At 51.9% G+C, this 15,658-nt stretch overlaps 1 protein-coding gene across 1 annotated transcript in view; it reads right to left on the reverse strand.

Moving 5' to 3' along the window:
• Window positions 1-15,658, reverse strand: part of RARS2 (arginyl-tRNA synthetase 2, mitochondrial) — a 55,671-nt gene that overhangs the window by 13,800 nt on the left and 26,213 nt on the right. The window contains exons 11-13 of the mRNA XM_040428749.1: window positions 15,023-15,118; window positions 7,714-7,774; window positions 708-784 (exon numbers count right to left, since the gene is read on the reverse strand). Of these exons, the coding sequence (XP_040284683.1) occupies window positions 708-784; window positions 7,714-7,774; window positions 15,023-15,118 (234 nt within the window). The remainder of the gene's footprint in view (window positions 1-707; window positions 785-7,713; window positions 7,775-15,022; window positions 15,119-15,658) is intronic.

Genomic DNA, 15,658 nt, shown 5'->3' on the forward strand with positions numbered 1-15,658 from the left:
AATAAATAATGTATAATATAGCACTGCATTCATTTGCTGTATATGACCCCTTAAAGGGGTTGTCAGAATCATTCACAAAAGAATTGTAATAAAATAATAAAAAAGGTATACTCATCTATTATATCTCCCCCCCCCCACTTTGAGCACCACCGTCTTGGTGGCTTTGTTTACTTGGCAGTAGCAGTGACGTGCCGTATCCCCCACGTGAACGCTGCGTCCAATCACTGACCTCATCGGTCTTGTGCCGTATACTGTAAAGAGCCTGGCTATCTCCAGCAGTCCCATAGAGAATGAATGGAGTGGAAGCACACATGTTGGATAACTGGTCCAAAGATTAGGGGATCTCCATTCTTGCAATCAGTGCACATCCTAGCGGTCAGACCCCCACCGTTCAGATGCTTATCACCCTATAGGGGATACGTTTATATTGTGGGGAAAACCCCTTTAAGAAGGCTTGGGGTGAGGCAGCTACATTGGTAATATACAATTCCAAACTGCCAGATGTTAATTGGTTACATTCTGTCGTGCATGACGACCTAAAGCTAAGCTGCTACTCAGAACACATCATATAACGGCAGAATAAATGGGACAACAGTGTCATCTCTTCATACTGCATATGGCAATCCCTGCTTCTGTATGGTTAGAAAAGTCCGCAGCTTAAAAAGGTGCGCTCTATACAAAACTACGAAAATATAATACGCACTCACCGGTCTGCTTTATCTTTTCCGAGCATCTTCAAAATTTTGAACAAATTCTGAAAATGGGTTTGTTGGCTTTTATCCGTCTTCAGTTAAAATAAGGCAAATAAAACATTAGTTACAAGTCAGCATGGTCTCAATTACAAGTAAGAGCCAACTACCCTTTACCAGAGTTCGTATTCAGAGACAACAAATGCTGTTCTGAAATGTGACTAAGGTATCTAAATGGTCAATTACTGGGAGCCCACAGTGACTAAAATCACCACAATTTACAGAAAATTACCTATTGTTTAAATGGAGTCTTAAATATTCTTAAACATTGGATCCACCACTCACAATAGGCGATTGTCACAGCTTATCCACTCCCTGCACAATGACCTCAGGTCACAGAGCATAGCAAAAAAATACTCCGACGCAGAGGTCAATGAGGTCAGCCCTGATCTATTCAGTTTATGTGCCTGCTGTAAAGCATCTCTCTAAATGCTGTTAAACTCAAGGAAGATGGCTGTCCCATAAGCATGTACAGAAAATAGAAATAAGAAAACAGAAAAAAAAAAACTGAAATCAGAAAAACGAGATTTTTGTATAACTTACCAGTAAAATCTCTTTCTTGCTCTTCCTTGGGGGACACAGGAAACCTTGGGTATAGCTCATCTCCATAGGAGGCGTGACACTAAGTGAAAGACTGTTAAGCCCCTCCTCCAGCAGCTATACCCTCAGCCTGGAGCGAGCGACTACCAGTTATGTGCCCAAGTAGTTAAAACAAAGGCAAGGATCGACCAAATTAACACCAACAAGTCAAAAACTCCCGTCAGGGCAACCAAAACAATGGGTGGGTGCTGTGTCCCCCAAGGAAGAGCGAGAAAGAGATTTTACTGGTAAGTTATACAAAAATCTCGTTTTCTCGCCCAATTCCTTGGGGGACACAGGAAACCTTGGGACGTTCAAAAGCAGTCCACAAATAGGGAGGGACCACAACCCAAGATGAATTAAACCACCGCAGGTATCAAGAAACCGCCGCCTGCAAGACCAGGCGGCCCAAAGCAGCATCCGCCGATGCATAAGTGTTCACCTTGTAGAACTTGGTGAAAGTGTGCAAAGAAGACCAGGTGGCCGCCTTACACAATTGTTCAGCCGAAGCTCGATTCCGCTGAGCCCAGGAAGCCCCGACCGCTCTGGTAGAATGAGCGGTAACACCAAAGGGCGGTTCCCTGCCCTTAGCACGGTAAGCCTCAGCAATAGCCATCTTGATGAAGCGGGCAATAACCACTTTAGATGCCGCCAGCCCCCTGCGCGGACCCTCTGGAACCATAAATAGAGAATCAGAGCGCCGAAAGGGTCTAGTTACATCCAAGTAGATCCTCAGAGCCCTAACAACATCCAGACGGTGAAGATCCCTTTCCCGAGGATGAGACGGGGACGGGCACAGAGAAGGAAGGACAATATCTTCATTCAGGTGAAAAGCGGACACCACCTTCGGAAGGAAGTCCGGAACCGGGCGGAGAACCACCTTGTCCTGGTGAAAAACCAAGAGGGGTTCTACGCAAGAAAGTGCTGCCAATTCAGACACACGCCAAAGAGACGTGATGGCAACGAGGAAAAAAACTTTGCAAGACAACAAGCGAAGGGAAACCCTGCGCAAAGGCTCGAAAGGAGAAGATTGGAGAGCCGTCAGCACAACATTAAGATCCCAAGATGGAACGGGAGCGCGATACGGGGGAGCATAGTGAGCAACCCCCTGAAGAAAAGTCTTAACTGGACCGAGCGGAGCCAGAGGGCGCTGGAAGAGGATCGAAAGCGCTGAGATCTGACCCTTTAGGGTACTGAGACCTAAACCCAAGTCCAGACCAGACTGCAAGAAGGATAAAATCGTGGGGAGAGAAAACCGAAGGGGATGAACATCTAAGGTCTCGCAGAAATTCAAATAGGCCCGCCAGGTTCGGTAATAAATCCTGGACGATGCCGGTTTACGCGCACGAATCATGGTACGGACCACGTCAGCAGAAAACCCCCGCCGCGTTAGGACCGTGGTTTCAATAGCCACGCCGCTAAACGTAGCGACCCTAAATGCTGGTGGAAGATCGGCCCTTGAGAGAGGAGGTCTTCTCTTAGAGGCAGAGGCAAGGGGGCGTCTGCCAGGAGCAACATAAGGTCGGCGTACCAAGGACGACGAGGCCAATCCGGGGCTATTAGGATCGCAGGCGTGCCCTCCGCCGCGATCTTCCGAAGGACTCGTGGAAGAAGAGGCAGGGGCGGAAAAACGTAGAGGAGAGAGAACTCCGTCCAGGGAAGGACGAGCGCGTCCGCGCCGTAAGCGTCCGGATCCTTGGTTCTGGCCATGAAGGTGGGAAGTTTGTGGTTGAATCTGGAGGCCATGAGATCCACGTCCGGACGACCCCAACGAAGGCAAAGAGACTCGAAGACGTCGGGGTGCAGAGACCACTCGCCCGGGTCGATCGTCGTCCGGCTGAGGAAATCCGCCGCCCAATTGTCCACCCCCGGGATGTAAATGGCCGAAATGGCTGGAACATGAATTTCCGCCCAGCGAAGGATTAGAGACACCTCCCTCATCGCCGCCGCGCTGCGAGTGCCCCCCTGATGATTTATGTATGCCACAGCCGTGGCATTGTCCGATTGGACACGAACAGGGAGACCCTGAAGCAGCGAAGTCCAATGCCGGAGTGAAAGGAGAACCGCCCTCCGCTCCAGAACGTTGATCGGCAGTTTGGACTCCGATGGAGACCAAGTGCCTTGTACGGACTGAGGAGGAAACACCCCCCCCCCAACCCCGCAGACTGGCATCGGTGGTAATCACCAACCAAGTTATCGGCAGGAAGGACTTCCCTTGGAGAGGGGTCCGTAACCACCAGAGGAGAGAAGAGCGAACCTGGGGGGGAAGGGGAAAGTGCTGATCCAGACTTTCCTGGGACTTGTCCCATGCGGACAGAATGGCAGTCTGAAAGGTGCGGGAGTGATACTGCGCGTAGGGGATTGCTTCGAAACAGGACACCATCTGTCCCAAGACCCGCATGCTGAACCGGAAGGAAGGATGGCGGTGGGTCAGAAGGCTCCGAACCGACCGGTGAAGGAGCTGGCGCTTCTCTGACGGAAGCCGAACCTCCGCTGCATCTGTATCCAGCAGCATCCCCAGAAAGATCAATTGCCTGGATGGAACAAGAGCGGATTTGGGAAGATTGATAATCCAACCGAACCGGCGTAAGGTTTGTAGCGAGAGGTCCACACTGGCGGATGTCAGTGACAGAGAGGGTGCCTTGATAAGGAGATCGTCCAAATATGGAAGAAGAAAAACTCCCCTGGAACGAAGTAAGGCGAGGACAGGGGCAAGGACCTTTGTGAAAACGCGAGGGGCCGTCGCCAGCCCGAAGGGGAGAGCAACGAACTGGTAGTGGTCGGACCCCACTGCAAAGCGCAGAAAGCACTGATGACACCGAGCGATTGGAATATGAAGGTAGGCGTCCTGGATGTCGATAGAGGCCAGGAACTCCCCTTTTTCCAGAGAGGCCACCACCGACCTGAGAGACTCCATCCGGAATCGCTGAAGACGAAGGAAACGGTTTAACCGTTTTAGATCCAGAATGGGACGAACCGAGCCTTCTTTTTTGGGGACGACAAAAAGGTTCGAATAGAACCCCTTGAATCTTTCTTCCATGGGAACCGGAGCGATGACCCCTTTGTCCAGAAGGGTGCGAGTGGCAGTAAAGAAATCGGCCGCCCCTTGGGGATCCCGGGGAACCCGGGAGCGAAAGAACCGAACTGGGGGGAGGGACGTAAACTCGAGTTTGTACCCGGAAGACACAACTTCGAGAGCCCAGGCGTCGGAGACGTGCGCCTGCCAGAAGTCCCTGAACAGGAAGAGACGTCCCCCCACCCGGGCGGGTGGGGGCGCACCTTCAGGTAGTGTTCTGCTTGGTCGCGGGAGGGCGAGCAGGCTGTGACTTGCGCCAGGAGGGCTGGGTCCGAAAAAAAGGTTTCTTACGTCTGTCTTGGACAGAGCTAGGGGATGGACCTGAAGAGGTGCGAGGTGCGGGAGCCCTGCGGGAAGACCTGAAGCGAGAAAAAGTGGGACGGCCTCGAGTGGTGGTCCTAGTCCTAGATTGAGGAAGATGCGTACTCTTCCCCCCCGTGGCTTCGGATATGATTTCATCCAAGCGGGTCCCGAACAATCGAGAACCAGTAAAGGGAAGGCCAGTAAGAGACCGCTTTGACGTGGAGTCCGCCGTCCAAACCTTTAACCAAAGCTCCCTCCTGGCCGAAACGGCCAGGGCAGACGAGCGGGCTATGAGAGCCCCCGCATCAAGGGATGCTTCACAGACGAATTTGCCGGCTTGAACGATAAGTTGGGCTACAGCACGGAGGTCCTGAATAGGGACGTCGGATTCAAGCTCCTGATCCAGCTGAGAAGCCCACTCTGAAACCGCTTTTCCAGCCCAAGCGGAAGCAAAGACCGGCCGGAGGGTGGAACCGGAGGCTGCAAAGATACCTTTGGTAATGGCCTCTATACGGCGATCCTCAGTGGATTGTAAGGAAGAGCCATCAGCAACGGGAATAGCCGTGCTTTTCGCCAAACGGGCCACCGGGGGGTCGACTTTGGGTGGTGACGCCCAGTTTGTAATGCAATCCGCCGGGAATGGATAACAGATATCCAACTTCTTAGGCGGGGTAAAACGGGCATCAGGGCGGGCCCAGGCCTTGGAAACCACCGACGAGAAGTCAAGGAGGGGAAAAACTGCAGACGTCTGTTTTTGGCGAAAAAAGGAAACACTGTTTTTTTCAGAATTAGGAGGATCATCGTGAATCTTAAAGGTATCACGAATATTGTTAATAAGATGGCCCACAGCAGAAGCCAGTTTTGAAGGCAAGGCCGAGTCCATATCACAATCTGAATCAACTAGTTCCCCTTCAGAGGGCATATCCTGTATCGAGGAAGGGCCCGACTGAGAGCGCACCCTTGGGGGTGATACTGAAGCATCCGAGGATGATAGGCGCTCCGCCCTAGACCGCTTCTGGGGTTGACGGGCTCTGGAGGTGTCGCCTGGAGAGAGGGACTCAGACGGGTCAGCTAAGATAGCGGACCCGGAGGGCCCAGCAGGGGAAATATCCGGCTGCGATAAGGGCAATACCTCTGCAAGGCGGCCCACAACGTTTGAGAGGCTGACCACAGCCTGGGAAAGGGACCTAGCCCAGTCAGGGGGATCCAATAGGCCAGGGGGTGACACAACAGATGGCGGACCCTGTAATGGGGCTTTGCAAGCCGAGCAATGCGGGTCAGGCTGCCCTTGAGGGAGGGGCGCCTTACATGCGGTGCAGGTGTGATACCAAGGACCGGCCGGCGCTGAGGGGTCAGACATGTTGGCTGAAGTAATATAAAAGCGTCCAGGCCAGAGGGCTGCAGAGCTAGAAAGGGTCAACAGTCCTACCAGGTCACAGTGGGAGCGGACGACAACAGCAGCGACAACAGCAGCGGCAACAGCAGAGGTAAAACCTGAGGTAAAAACGATCCGTCCTGAGAGCAGGCACGAAGAGGAGGCAGGGCCAGCGAGGAGCGGGAAGAAAGACGTCCGCCCCCCCCGACTGAATGTCTAACATGTACAGGAGAAGCGGAACGAAGCTCAGCCCCCCGCCGGAACTTTCGCGCGCGCGCGCGATTCAAACAAATATGCCGCCGAGAAAATATTGCCCCCCGACCACCTCCTTATACACCGGCGGCGAATGACACACCGGTAGCCGGCAAGAGAAGTCAGCCGGCAGCTGAACACAGCGGCAGCACTGGCCGAGATAACAAAAGGCGGCCCCACAAGGCCGCAGTACCTGAGGTAAACTTGTGCAGTAAACCCTCCCCCACGAGCACCGCTCCGTCCTGCTCCACACACAAGGGGGGGGAAGCCGACAGTAAGCCTTGTAATGTGACAAGGCTAGGCAGAGGCAACACAGAAGTTAAAACCCTAACGGGGGGGGGGGTTGGAACGGCTGCATAGCCACCTCACCAGTCGACGTTTTCACCCTCAGTCCATCCAGCAGGGACGCCCCTTCAGCCACTGGCACCGAAGTGGCAGGAAGCTGGAGAGGGGCTTGCAGGCGGGCGACCCTTGTGCTGGCGGGAAGCAGGGGAGCTGGGCTGCCCTGGTCCTCCTTTTCTTCTGTGGGGGAGGCAGCAGTGCGGATAACCGGCACTGGCGCAGCTCAACCCCGGGAAAACAGAGAGGTCTTTGCGACTCTGTTGTCCCTGTTGAAAAAAGGAAAAAAGTTGAAAATAATAAAAAGAGAAAAAATAAAATCTTTAGCAAAGACAGCTCTGCAGTGCAGAGAGTGTCTTGCCTCCTTGACACTAAGCAAAAAACTGGTAGTCGCTCGCTCCAGGCTGAGGGTATAGCTGCTGGAGGAGGGGCTTAACAGTCTTTCACTTAGTGTCACGCCTCCTATGGAGATGAGCTATACCAAAGGTTTCCTGTGTCCCCCAAGGAATTGGGCGAGAAATAAAAACTGCAAAGAAAAAACAAAAAAAAACACTTGTCACTATATAGTTTTAACTGACAGAAAAACATACTGTAGGTGTTACATTCCTTTTAAGTGGGTTCCCAGGATGTACGTTTATTTCAGCCCCGTTATTCATTAATAATAGTGCTTTACCAACAAAAAAACACTTCTGTCTGGGTATATTTGTTTAGGATGGATAGTTGTACTCACATTGAAAACATTTTTGATATCTGAGTTTCTATGTGGATTTATGCCATGGCTTATGTAGATATGTGTAATGTAATGTATATATTATATATGTCAGATAATGTATACATCTGCGGTCTACAAAGTATCATGTTAATGTGATAAAATATGACTGAAAACTGTTAATAAAGAAACATCTGATTTAAAAAAGAAATGAGGAAGAGATGTGATCTATGTGACCAGGAAGTCTTAGTACAAGAAATATTTAGTGCACAGAACCAAACTACTTAGATTTGGGTAATAATAAAACAATGTGAATAAACTAAATACATACCACATACACCATTTCATCAAAGTTGTATTTCTCCATTCTGTCAATTGCAGCAGCTATGTCTCTGGAAATAAATTGCACAACAAAATTAAAGGAGCAGACAAATCAGTAATCAGCAAGGATTTGTGCTCATCTTTATCATATATGTTGTTTAAAGGTGCTGTCCGGGCTACAGGTATTGACTTATCATCAAGATAGATCTTCTATCAAATTGTTTGGGGTACGACACCTGGTACCCCAGTAGCTATATAGTAGTTGGCAGACAATTAGGTTCATTATCAAGCAGGTGTAAAGGAGATCTGGCTTAGTTGCCCATAGCAACCAGATTCTTCCTCTCTTTTCCAAAGAAGCTGTCACAAATGAAAGACTAGGCCAGTTCTACTTTACACCAGTTTGATAAATAACCCCAAATGTCTGTAAGCAGAGCGCTCCATACACTGTGTAACGGCCATGCCAGGGTAATGCAGCTCAGTTCCCATTCGGCACTGGAAACTACAAGTGTACAGAGGCATCTTCTTCTACTCCATACACTGTATAGTTCCAGCTGATCGGTGGGGATGCCAGGTGTCGGACCCCAAGACCTAAGACCTATCCTGAGTATAAGGCTCCATTCACACGTCCGCAATTTTGCGGAACGGAATTGCGGACCCATTCATTTCTATGGGGCCGCACGATGTGCTGCCCGGATCCGGAAATGCGGACCCGCACTTCCGGGTCCGCTATTCTGATCCCGAAAAAAAAAATAGAACATGTCCTATTCTTGTCCGCAATTGCGGACAATAATAGGCATTTTCTGTTAAGTGCCGGCGGAACGCACATTGCAGATGTCCGTGTTTTGCGGATCCGCAAAACACACACGGATGTGTGAATGGACCCTAAGTCATCAATATCTGTAGCCCAGATAACCCTCTTGTAGCATTTTGTGTTCAAGAGGTTGTCCAAAATATTTTAAAATGAGTCTATTAGCAGGAAACATCATAAATTAATAAAATAACCTAAACTCACCTTTAAATTGTGCTGCCAGCTTGCGTCACCAGTCTAGTCCCCGCAATCCAGAAATGTTGTTCCAGTCCTCTTTAGGTGGCCTCAATGGTCACGCACCATTCATGCCTAAAAACTGCCATACAAATTGCAGACAATGACAGGTCATTCATACATATGTGACCGCTGAGGCCAATGATCGGCTGCAGCTGTCACATAAAGATGAAAGATACATCACCACTTTTAAATCAGCATGGACCTGAAATGGCCCGAACCTGAATGATGAGACATTTAAAAAGAGAGTATAGCTTATTTTGTTATCTGGTGACATTTCCTGCTCATCGATCAATTTTAAAATATCATGGACAACCCTTTTAAAGTAATTACAAATTCTTAACTTTTTCCAACTTTATGTTTGCTATTTCTCGTTCATTCCATTGGGGGACACAGACCATGGGTATAGCTTAGAGATATTACTAGGAGGGACACTATGCAAAAAAAAGAAGCTCCTCCTCCTCGGGCTATACCCCCAGGCACCTCCAGGAGAACTCCAGTCTTTGCTTAGTGTCCGTTCAAGGAGGTTGACATTTATTCTTCTCCTGTTTGTTATTTTTTTCTGGTTTCAGATGGGGACGCAGGTCAGCATTGCGCTTTCCTGGCCCCTGTGGAGGGTCTGCCACGGTCTTCTGAAGGTTCCTGGCTACCTCCCATTCCCCCACAGAAGAAAAGTGGATCCAGGCTCGACATGTTAGCTCTGGCATCCCACCAGCTGCTGGGACACCTGCTGCCTACCCTCCACCAGAGCACTGCTCTCCTTGATTGGAGTCAGACGTCTGAAGAGGTGAATCCCTGCTGGTCTGGACATCGAGGGAGCATGCTGTGCAGATAAGTATTGCCTGCTTCAATCTCCCTCCTTTCCCCCCCCTCCCCCCACCCCTTCATGTCGTCTGTCTGGCGCTCTGTGACCTGAGGTGAGCTAGAGAAGGACCGGCTGGGGGCATTTTTTCCCGTTGGGAGGGGGCCCTTCTGGGGAGGGCTGGTGATTCCACTGATACCTGCCTGCAGCTCAGACTATGGCCGCACCGGCGGCAATCTTGGCACTGAAGGAGTGTATTTTATCTTATGGCCGCTGCGCTCTCTGCAGCTCCCGCCGGCCTGCTCCTCCCGATATTAACCCCCGCTGCGCCGTTTCTGGCGAAGGGGTGTATTTGAAGTGCGCGCGCGCGCTTATTTCGCGCCGCAATGACGCGTCCAAGGGGGCGGAGCCTCGGCGTCCAGCTCTGTCTCTCCCTACGCCGGAGACTCTGCTGGATTGCGGCCGTGCAGCTCCTCAGTTCTCGGTGACCGGAGACTTCTGCTGTTGCCTGGGTGGTAGGAATTGCAGCAACCTGGTAGGAAATCTTTTTTGGAATACCATCATGCCTAAACCTGGGGCCCCTAAGCCTTCCAAGGCTTCCTCTCAGGCTCCACTGGAGTCATGTAAAATATGCCTTAGGCCTTTTTCTGTCACTGGTTCCTGTGACTCATGCCCTGCTCCCGGACAGGATCAGCCTCCTTCTCTTGCTCAGCCCGGTCCTCCCTCTGCCCCTGCGGATCCAGCGGTACCCGCCTGGGCCTCCGCCATGTCTAATGCGGCAGCTGATCTGGCCTTAGTTGCCAAGGCAGCCATGTCCTTCATGGAGCGCATGGCGGCTACTACTCCAGTGGCATCCACCACTCCATCCCCTCTCAGCGACTCTCACAGAGGGCGTCTGACTTCTAAAAGGCAGCGTGAGCGGCAGCATTCCTCCTCGGATGACTCCGCTTCTCCCCCTCGCCTTGAGGCATGCCCGGTTGACTCTCCCCCTCGCAGGGAGCGCAAATCCGATGGGGAATTGTCCGGATCGGACGAAGTCACGGAGCGGGAACCCCTGCCTAAGCTTTCCACCATGGTAACCGAGTTGGTGGCAGCTGTCCGTGACACTTTTAATATACAAGGGGATTCTCCTCCCTCCACTAGTCGGGAGTTCTCCCTTTTTCCACCCAAGAAACAGGAGTCCGCCGTGTTCCCTATTCACGAGGAATTCACTGCGGTCCTATCAAAAGCTTGGGATCGACCTAATCAAAAATTTTCGGCCACCAAGCGTATGGATACGCTTTATCCTTTTCCAGCTGACACAGTGGAAAAGTGGACTTCTTCCCCTAAGGTAGATCCTCCGGTGGCCAGGTTAGCCAAGAACACGGCCCTTCCCGTCCTAGACGGTTCCTCTCTGCAGGATGCGGTGGACAGACGTTTGGATTCACTTTCCAAGTCCATCTTCTCGCTGGCGGGCGCTTCCCTGCGACCGGCCTTTGCGTCGGCTTGGGTCGCCAGAGCCCTTACAACGTGGTTGCAGCGCCACCACCAGGATCTGTCAGAGCAGGACGCCTCTGCAGATACTCTGGATTTTATCATCCAGATGTCTCAAGCGTCTAAATATCTCTGTGAGGCTTCAATGGACATCGGCTCCCTCTTTGCCCGTATTTCGGCCCTCTCTGTCATTCAGCGCAGGGAGGTCTGGCTGAAGGTGTGGGATGCTGATGCCTCATCCAAGCGATCCCTCGCTAACCTTCCCTTTGAAGGGTCCAGGCTCTTTGGGGCTCAACTAGATGAATTCATTTCTGCCGCAACAGGGGGCAAGAGCACTCATCTACCCCAGCCCAGGACCAAGCGTCCCTTTCGGTCTCGGCCTTCAGGTTTCCGGGGCCAGTCCTTTCGTCGCTTCTCCACTGCCAGGACGCCGTCATCCTCATCGGCAGGGGGGTCCCAGGACTCCCGCAAGAAGCCTTTCTTCAAGCCCCAGCCTTCTTGGCGGCCTCGGGCGCAGTCAGCCCGTCCTCCTGCTCCCAAGCAACCCTCCGCATGAAGGGGTGCCCCCACCCCTCGTGGTGGGGGGCCGTCTGCTCTCCTTTCAACAGGTCTGGAGGGCTCACGTTCAGGACGCCTGGGCTCTGGAAGTGGTGACGTCCGGCTACAAGTTGGAGTTCGCGTCCAGCCCGCCGGAACGTTTTTTCCCTTCTCGCGTTCCGGGGGATCCAGCCAGGGCCTCGGACCTCTTTTTTGCGGTCTCCTCTCTTCTGGACCGTGGTGTCATTTCCCCCGTTCCCCCAGAAGAGCAAGGGACAGGTTTTTACTCAAACCTGTTCGTTGTTCCAAAGAAAGAGGGGTCAGTGCGTCCAATCTTGGATCTAAAACTTCTCAACAAGTTTCTACGGGTGCGGAAGTTTCGCATGGAGTCCCTTCGCTCCGTTATTGCTTCTCTGAGTCCAGGAGAATTTCTCGCGTCTGTGGACATTCAAGACGCCTACTTGCACGTCCCTATTGCAGAGTCCCACCATCGCTTTCTGCGCTTTGCCATAGGGGGGCGTCATTACCAGTTCGTCGCCCTACCTTTTGGGTTGGCAACCGCCCCTCGAGTTTTTACGAAGATTCTGGCGCCTCTCATGGCGCTTCTTCGCACCAGGGGCATCTCTTTGTTACCATACCTAGACGACATCTTGATAAAAGCTCCGTCTCTTCCACAGGCCGAGGACAGCATCCGAATCACGGTTCAATCCCTGGAACGGTTCGGATGGCTGATCAATCTCCCCAAGTCCTCTCTGCACCCCTCCCAGAGACTTTCGTTCCTGGGGATGATCTTGGACACCTCGATTTCTCGGGTGTTTCTTCCAGATTCCAAGGCTTCCCAGATTCGTCTGGCAATGGTGCTCCTTCTACGCTCTCCACGTCCCACCATTCGGGAGTGCATGCGGGTGCTGGGCCTTATGGTCTCCTCTTTCGAGGCGATTCCGTACGCCCAATTTCACACTCGTCCGCTACAACAGATGATCCTTGCCCTCTGGAACAAGAACCCTCGGGGTCTAGACACTCCTGTTCGTCTGTCCCGGCAAGTTCGAGCGTCTCTCCCTTGGTGGCAGTCTCCCCTGAACCTATCGTCAGGAAAGTCCTTCCTTCCGTTCTCCTGGACGATAGTCACCACCGACGCCAGCCTCATCGGTTGGGGAGGTGTTCTCCGGAACCTCACAGTTCAGGGTGTCTGGTCGACGGAGGAATCCCGTCTCCCGATAAACGTTTTGGAATTGAGGGCGATTTTCCACTCCCTCTCCCATTGGACTCCTCTCCTGGCGACTCGCCCGGTGCGGGTTCAGTCGGACAATGCCACGGCTGTGGCTTATGTCAACCATCAGGGCGGGACTCGCAGTCGGGCAGTAATGCGGGAAGTAGCGAGGATCCTCTTATGGGCGGAGTCTCATGTTCCAGTATTGTCGGCAGTGTACATCCCGGGAGTCGACAATTGGACGGCGGATTTTCTGAGTCGCACCAAGGTGGATCCGGGAGAGTGGTCTCTCCATCCGGAGGTGTTCGAGGACATCTGCCACCGATGGGGCCGTCCGGACGTAGATTTGATGGCTTCCCGGCTCAACCACAAGGTGCCGGTGTATCTTGCCCGCGCTCGAGACCCACGGGCGGACGGGGTGGACGCGCTGGTATTTCCATGGCAGCGGTTCAGCCTCCTTTACGTCTTCCCTCCGATTCCTCTGTTGCCGAAGGTGCTGCGCAAGATCGAGGCGGAGGGGATACCAACCATTCTCGTCGCTCCGGATTGGCCTCGTCGCGCCTGGTTCTCCAGCGTCGCTCGTATGTTGGCGGACGTCCCGTGGCCTCTGCCCGACAGAGAGGATCTCTTGTCTCAGGGGCCGCTCTTCCACCAGAATTCACGGCAGCTGCGTTTAACGGCGTGGCTGTTGAGACCGCCATCCTGAGGAAGAGAGGCTTCTCTGATGCGGTGGTAAGAACCATGATCAGGGCTCGAAAGCCGGCTTCTTCACGAATCTATTATCGCACCTGGAAGGCCTTCCTGGTGTTTTGTGAGAAATCGGGCTACTCGCCCCTACGTTTCTCTGTCCCAGTGGTGCTGTCTTTTCTCCAGTCCGGCCTCGACATGGGTCTGTCGCTCAGTTCTTTAAAGGGTCAGGTTTCTGCTTTGGCTATCTTTTTTCAGAGGTCCATTGCCTTTTTGAGACCTGTAAAAACCTTCCTGCAGGGGGTGGCGCATTCGGTTCCTCCGTATGTGCCTCCCTTGCCCCCCTGGGATCTCAACTTGGTTCTGCGCGCCCTTCAGGCGGCGCCTTTTGAACCTCTGAGGGAGATCTCTCTGGTTTTACTCACCTGGAAGGTAGTTTTTCTGGTGGCCATAACCTCCATCAGGCGAGTTTCGGAGCTGGCCGCACTTTCCTGCCGGGAACCTTTTCTGGTCTTTCACCAGGATAAGGTGGTGCTCAGGCCGGTGCCTTCTTTTTTGCCCAAGGTGGTTTCTCCCTTCCACCTTAACGAGGATCTTGTCCTGCCCTCTTTTTGTCCTTCTCCGGTGAACCCCAAGGAATGTGCTCTCCACTCCCTGGACGTCGTCAGGGCCCTGAAGGTGTACCTGGGGGCGACCGCTTCCTTCCGGCGTTCAGACTCTCTCTTTGTGATTCCTGAAGGGTCCCGTAAGGGCCTGGCGGCTTCCAAGGTCACCGTGGCGCGGTGAATCCGTTCCGCTATTGCTGCGGCATATCGCGCTCGCGGCCACGTTCCGCCGTCGCGGATTACCGCTCACTCCACAAGGGCAGTGGGTGCTTCCTGGGCTAGACGCAATCGCGCATCCGTTTCCCAGTTGTGTAAGGCGGCCACTTGGTCGTCCTTACATACTTTCACAAAGTTTTATCAGTTACATTCTCTGGCCTCGGCTGATGCTGCTCTTGGGCGCAGGGTATTGCAGGCTGTGGTTCCGGTTTGACTACTGGACGTTTATTCCTGGCGGTGTTGGATTTGTTCTTTTTTCCCACCCCATGGACTGCTTTGGGACGTCCCATGGTCTGTGTCCCCCAATGGAATGAACGAGAAAAGGAGATTTTTGTGAAACTCACCTGTAAAATCTTTTTCTCGTAATTTCCATTGGGGGACACAGCTCCCGCCCCCTTTTTTGGTTTACGCCTTAGGGTGTGCTGTGTGATGGTTTCCATAATGTTTTGTTTCCGTTCTCCTTCTCCTACTGCTTTTGCAACGACTGAAGTTCTCCTGGAGGTGCCTGGGGGTATAGCCCGAGGAGGAGGAGCTTCTTTTTTTTGCATAGTGTCCCTCCTAGTAATATCTCTAAGCTATACCCATGGTCTGTGTCCCCCAATGGAAATTACGAGAAAAAGATTTTACAGGTGAGTTTCACAAAAATCTCCTTTTTGAGCACATTAATCACTTAATTATGCTGTGAATAAAAACTAACAAACCACCCAATAATTCCAGAAGCAAGTATTCTTGCATCAATACTCATACCTTGTAATGTACAGAGATGTCCCGTCGCTTCGCATCACTGTTGAATAAGCTGACATGTCTCCATTGTCTGTCAGGTCGACCACTCCTGTACCTTCTCTGTAATAGGAAGACCAATTATCAGTGACCATTTATACATGCTTTGCAGATCAAATCATGGCGTATGCTTATAACTTACTACAATTATTGTAAACTGATAAAAGCACAGAAATCACTCAATAATATATGCAAAATTAATTATGTTATGGGCTCATTCAGACGGCCGTATGCTGTCCGCAAAAAAAGGATTGCATTCCGTTTTTTTGCTGATCTGCAGACTTCAATGGGGCCATGTCCTGATTTTCACTGACAAGTATAGGACATGTTTCATTTTTTTTGCTGAGCCGTGCAATTGAAGAAACGGGCCCTATAGAAGTGAATGGGAACGGATCCGCATTTTTGCGGACAGCATACGGCCGTCTGAATGAGCCCTAACTCTTAAAGCAAATCTCTCGTGAAATAATGGTGCTTTATTTAGCCAAGCCCAGGTTAAGAAAAAAATCCCAGTTTAAAATCTGACGGGGACGGGTCGAGGGTTAAACATTTTTGTAATATTCTTTATTAGAGAATTATGTTTCGTTCCCCTTGAAAACAGGTTGT

Source organism: Bufo bufo, chromosome 4 (assembly GCF_905171765.1).
Source record: "Bufo bufo chromosome 4, aBufBuf1.1, whole genome shotgun sequence".
NCBI classification, from domain to species: Eukaryota; Metazoa; Chordata; class Amphibia; order Anura; family Bufonidae; genus Bufo; species Bufo bufo.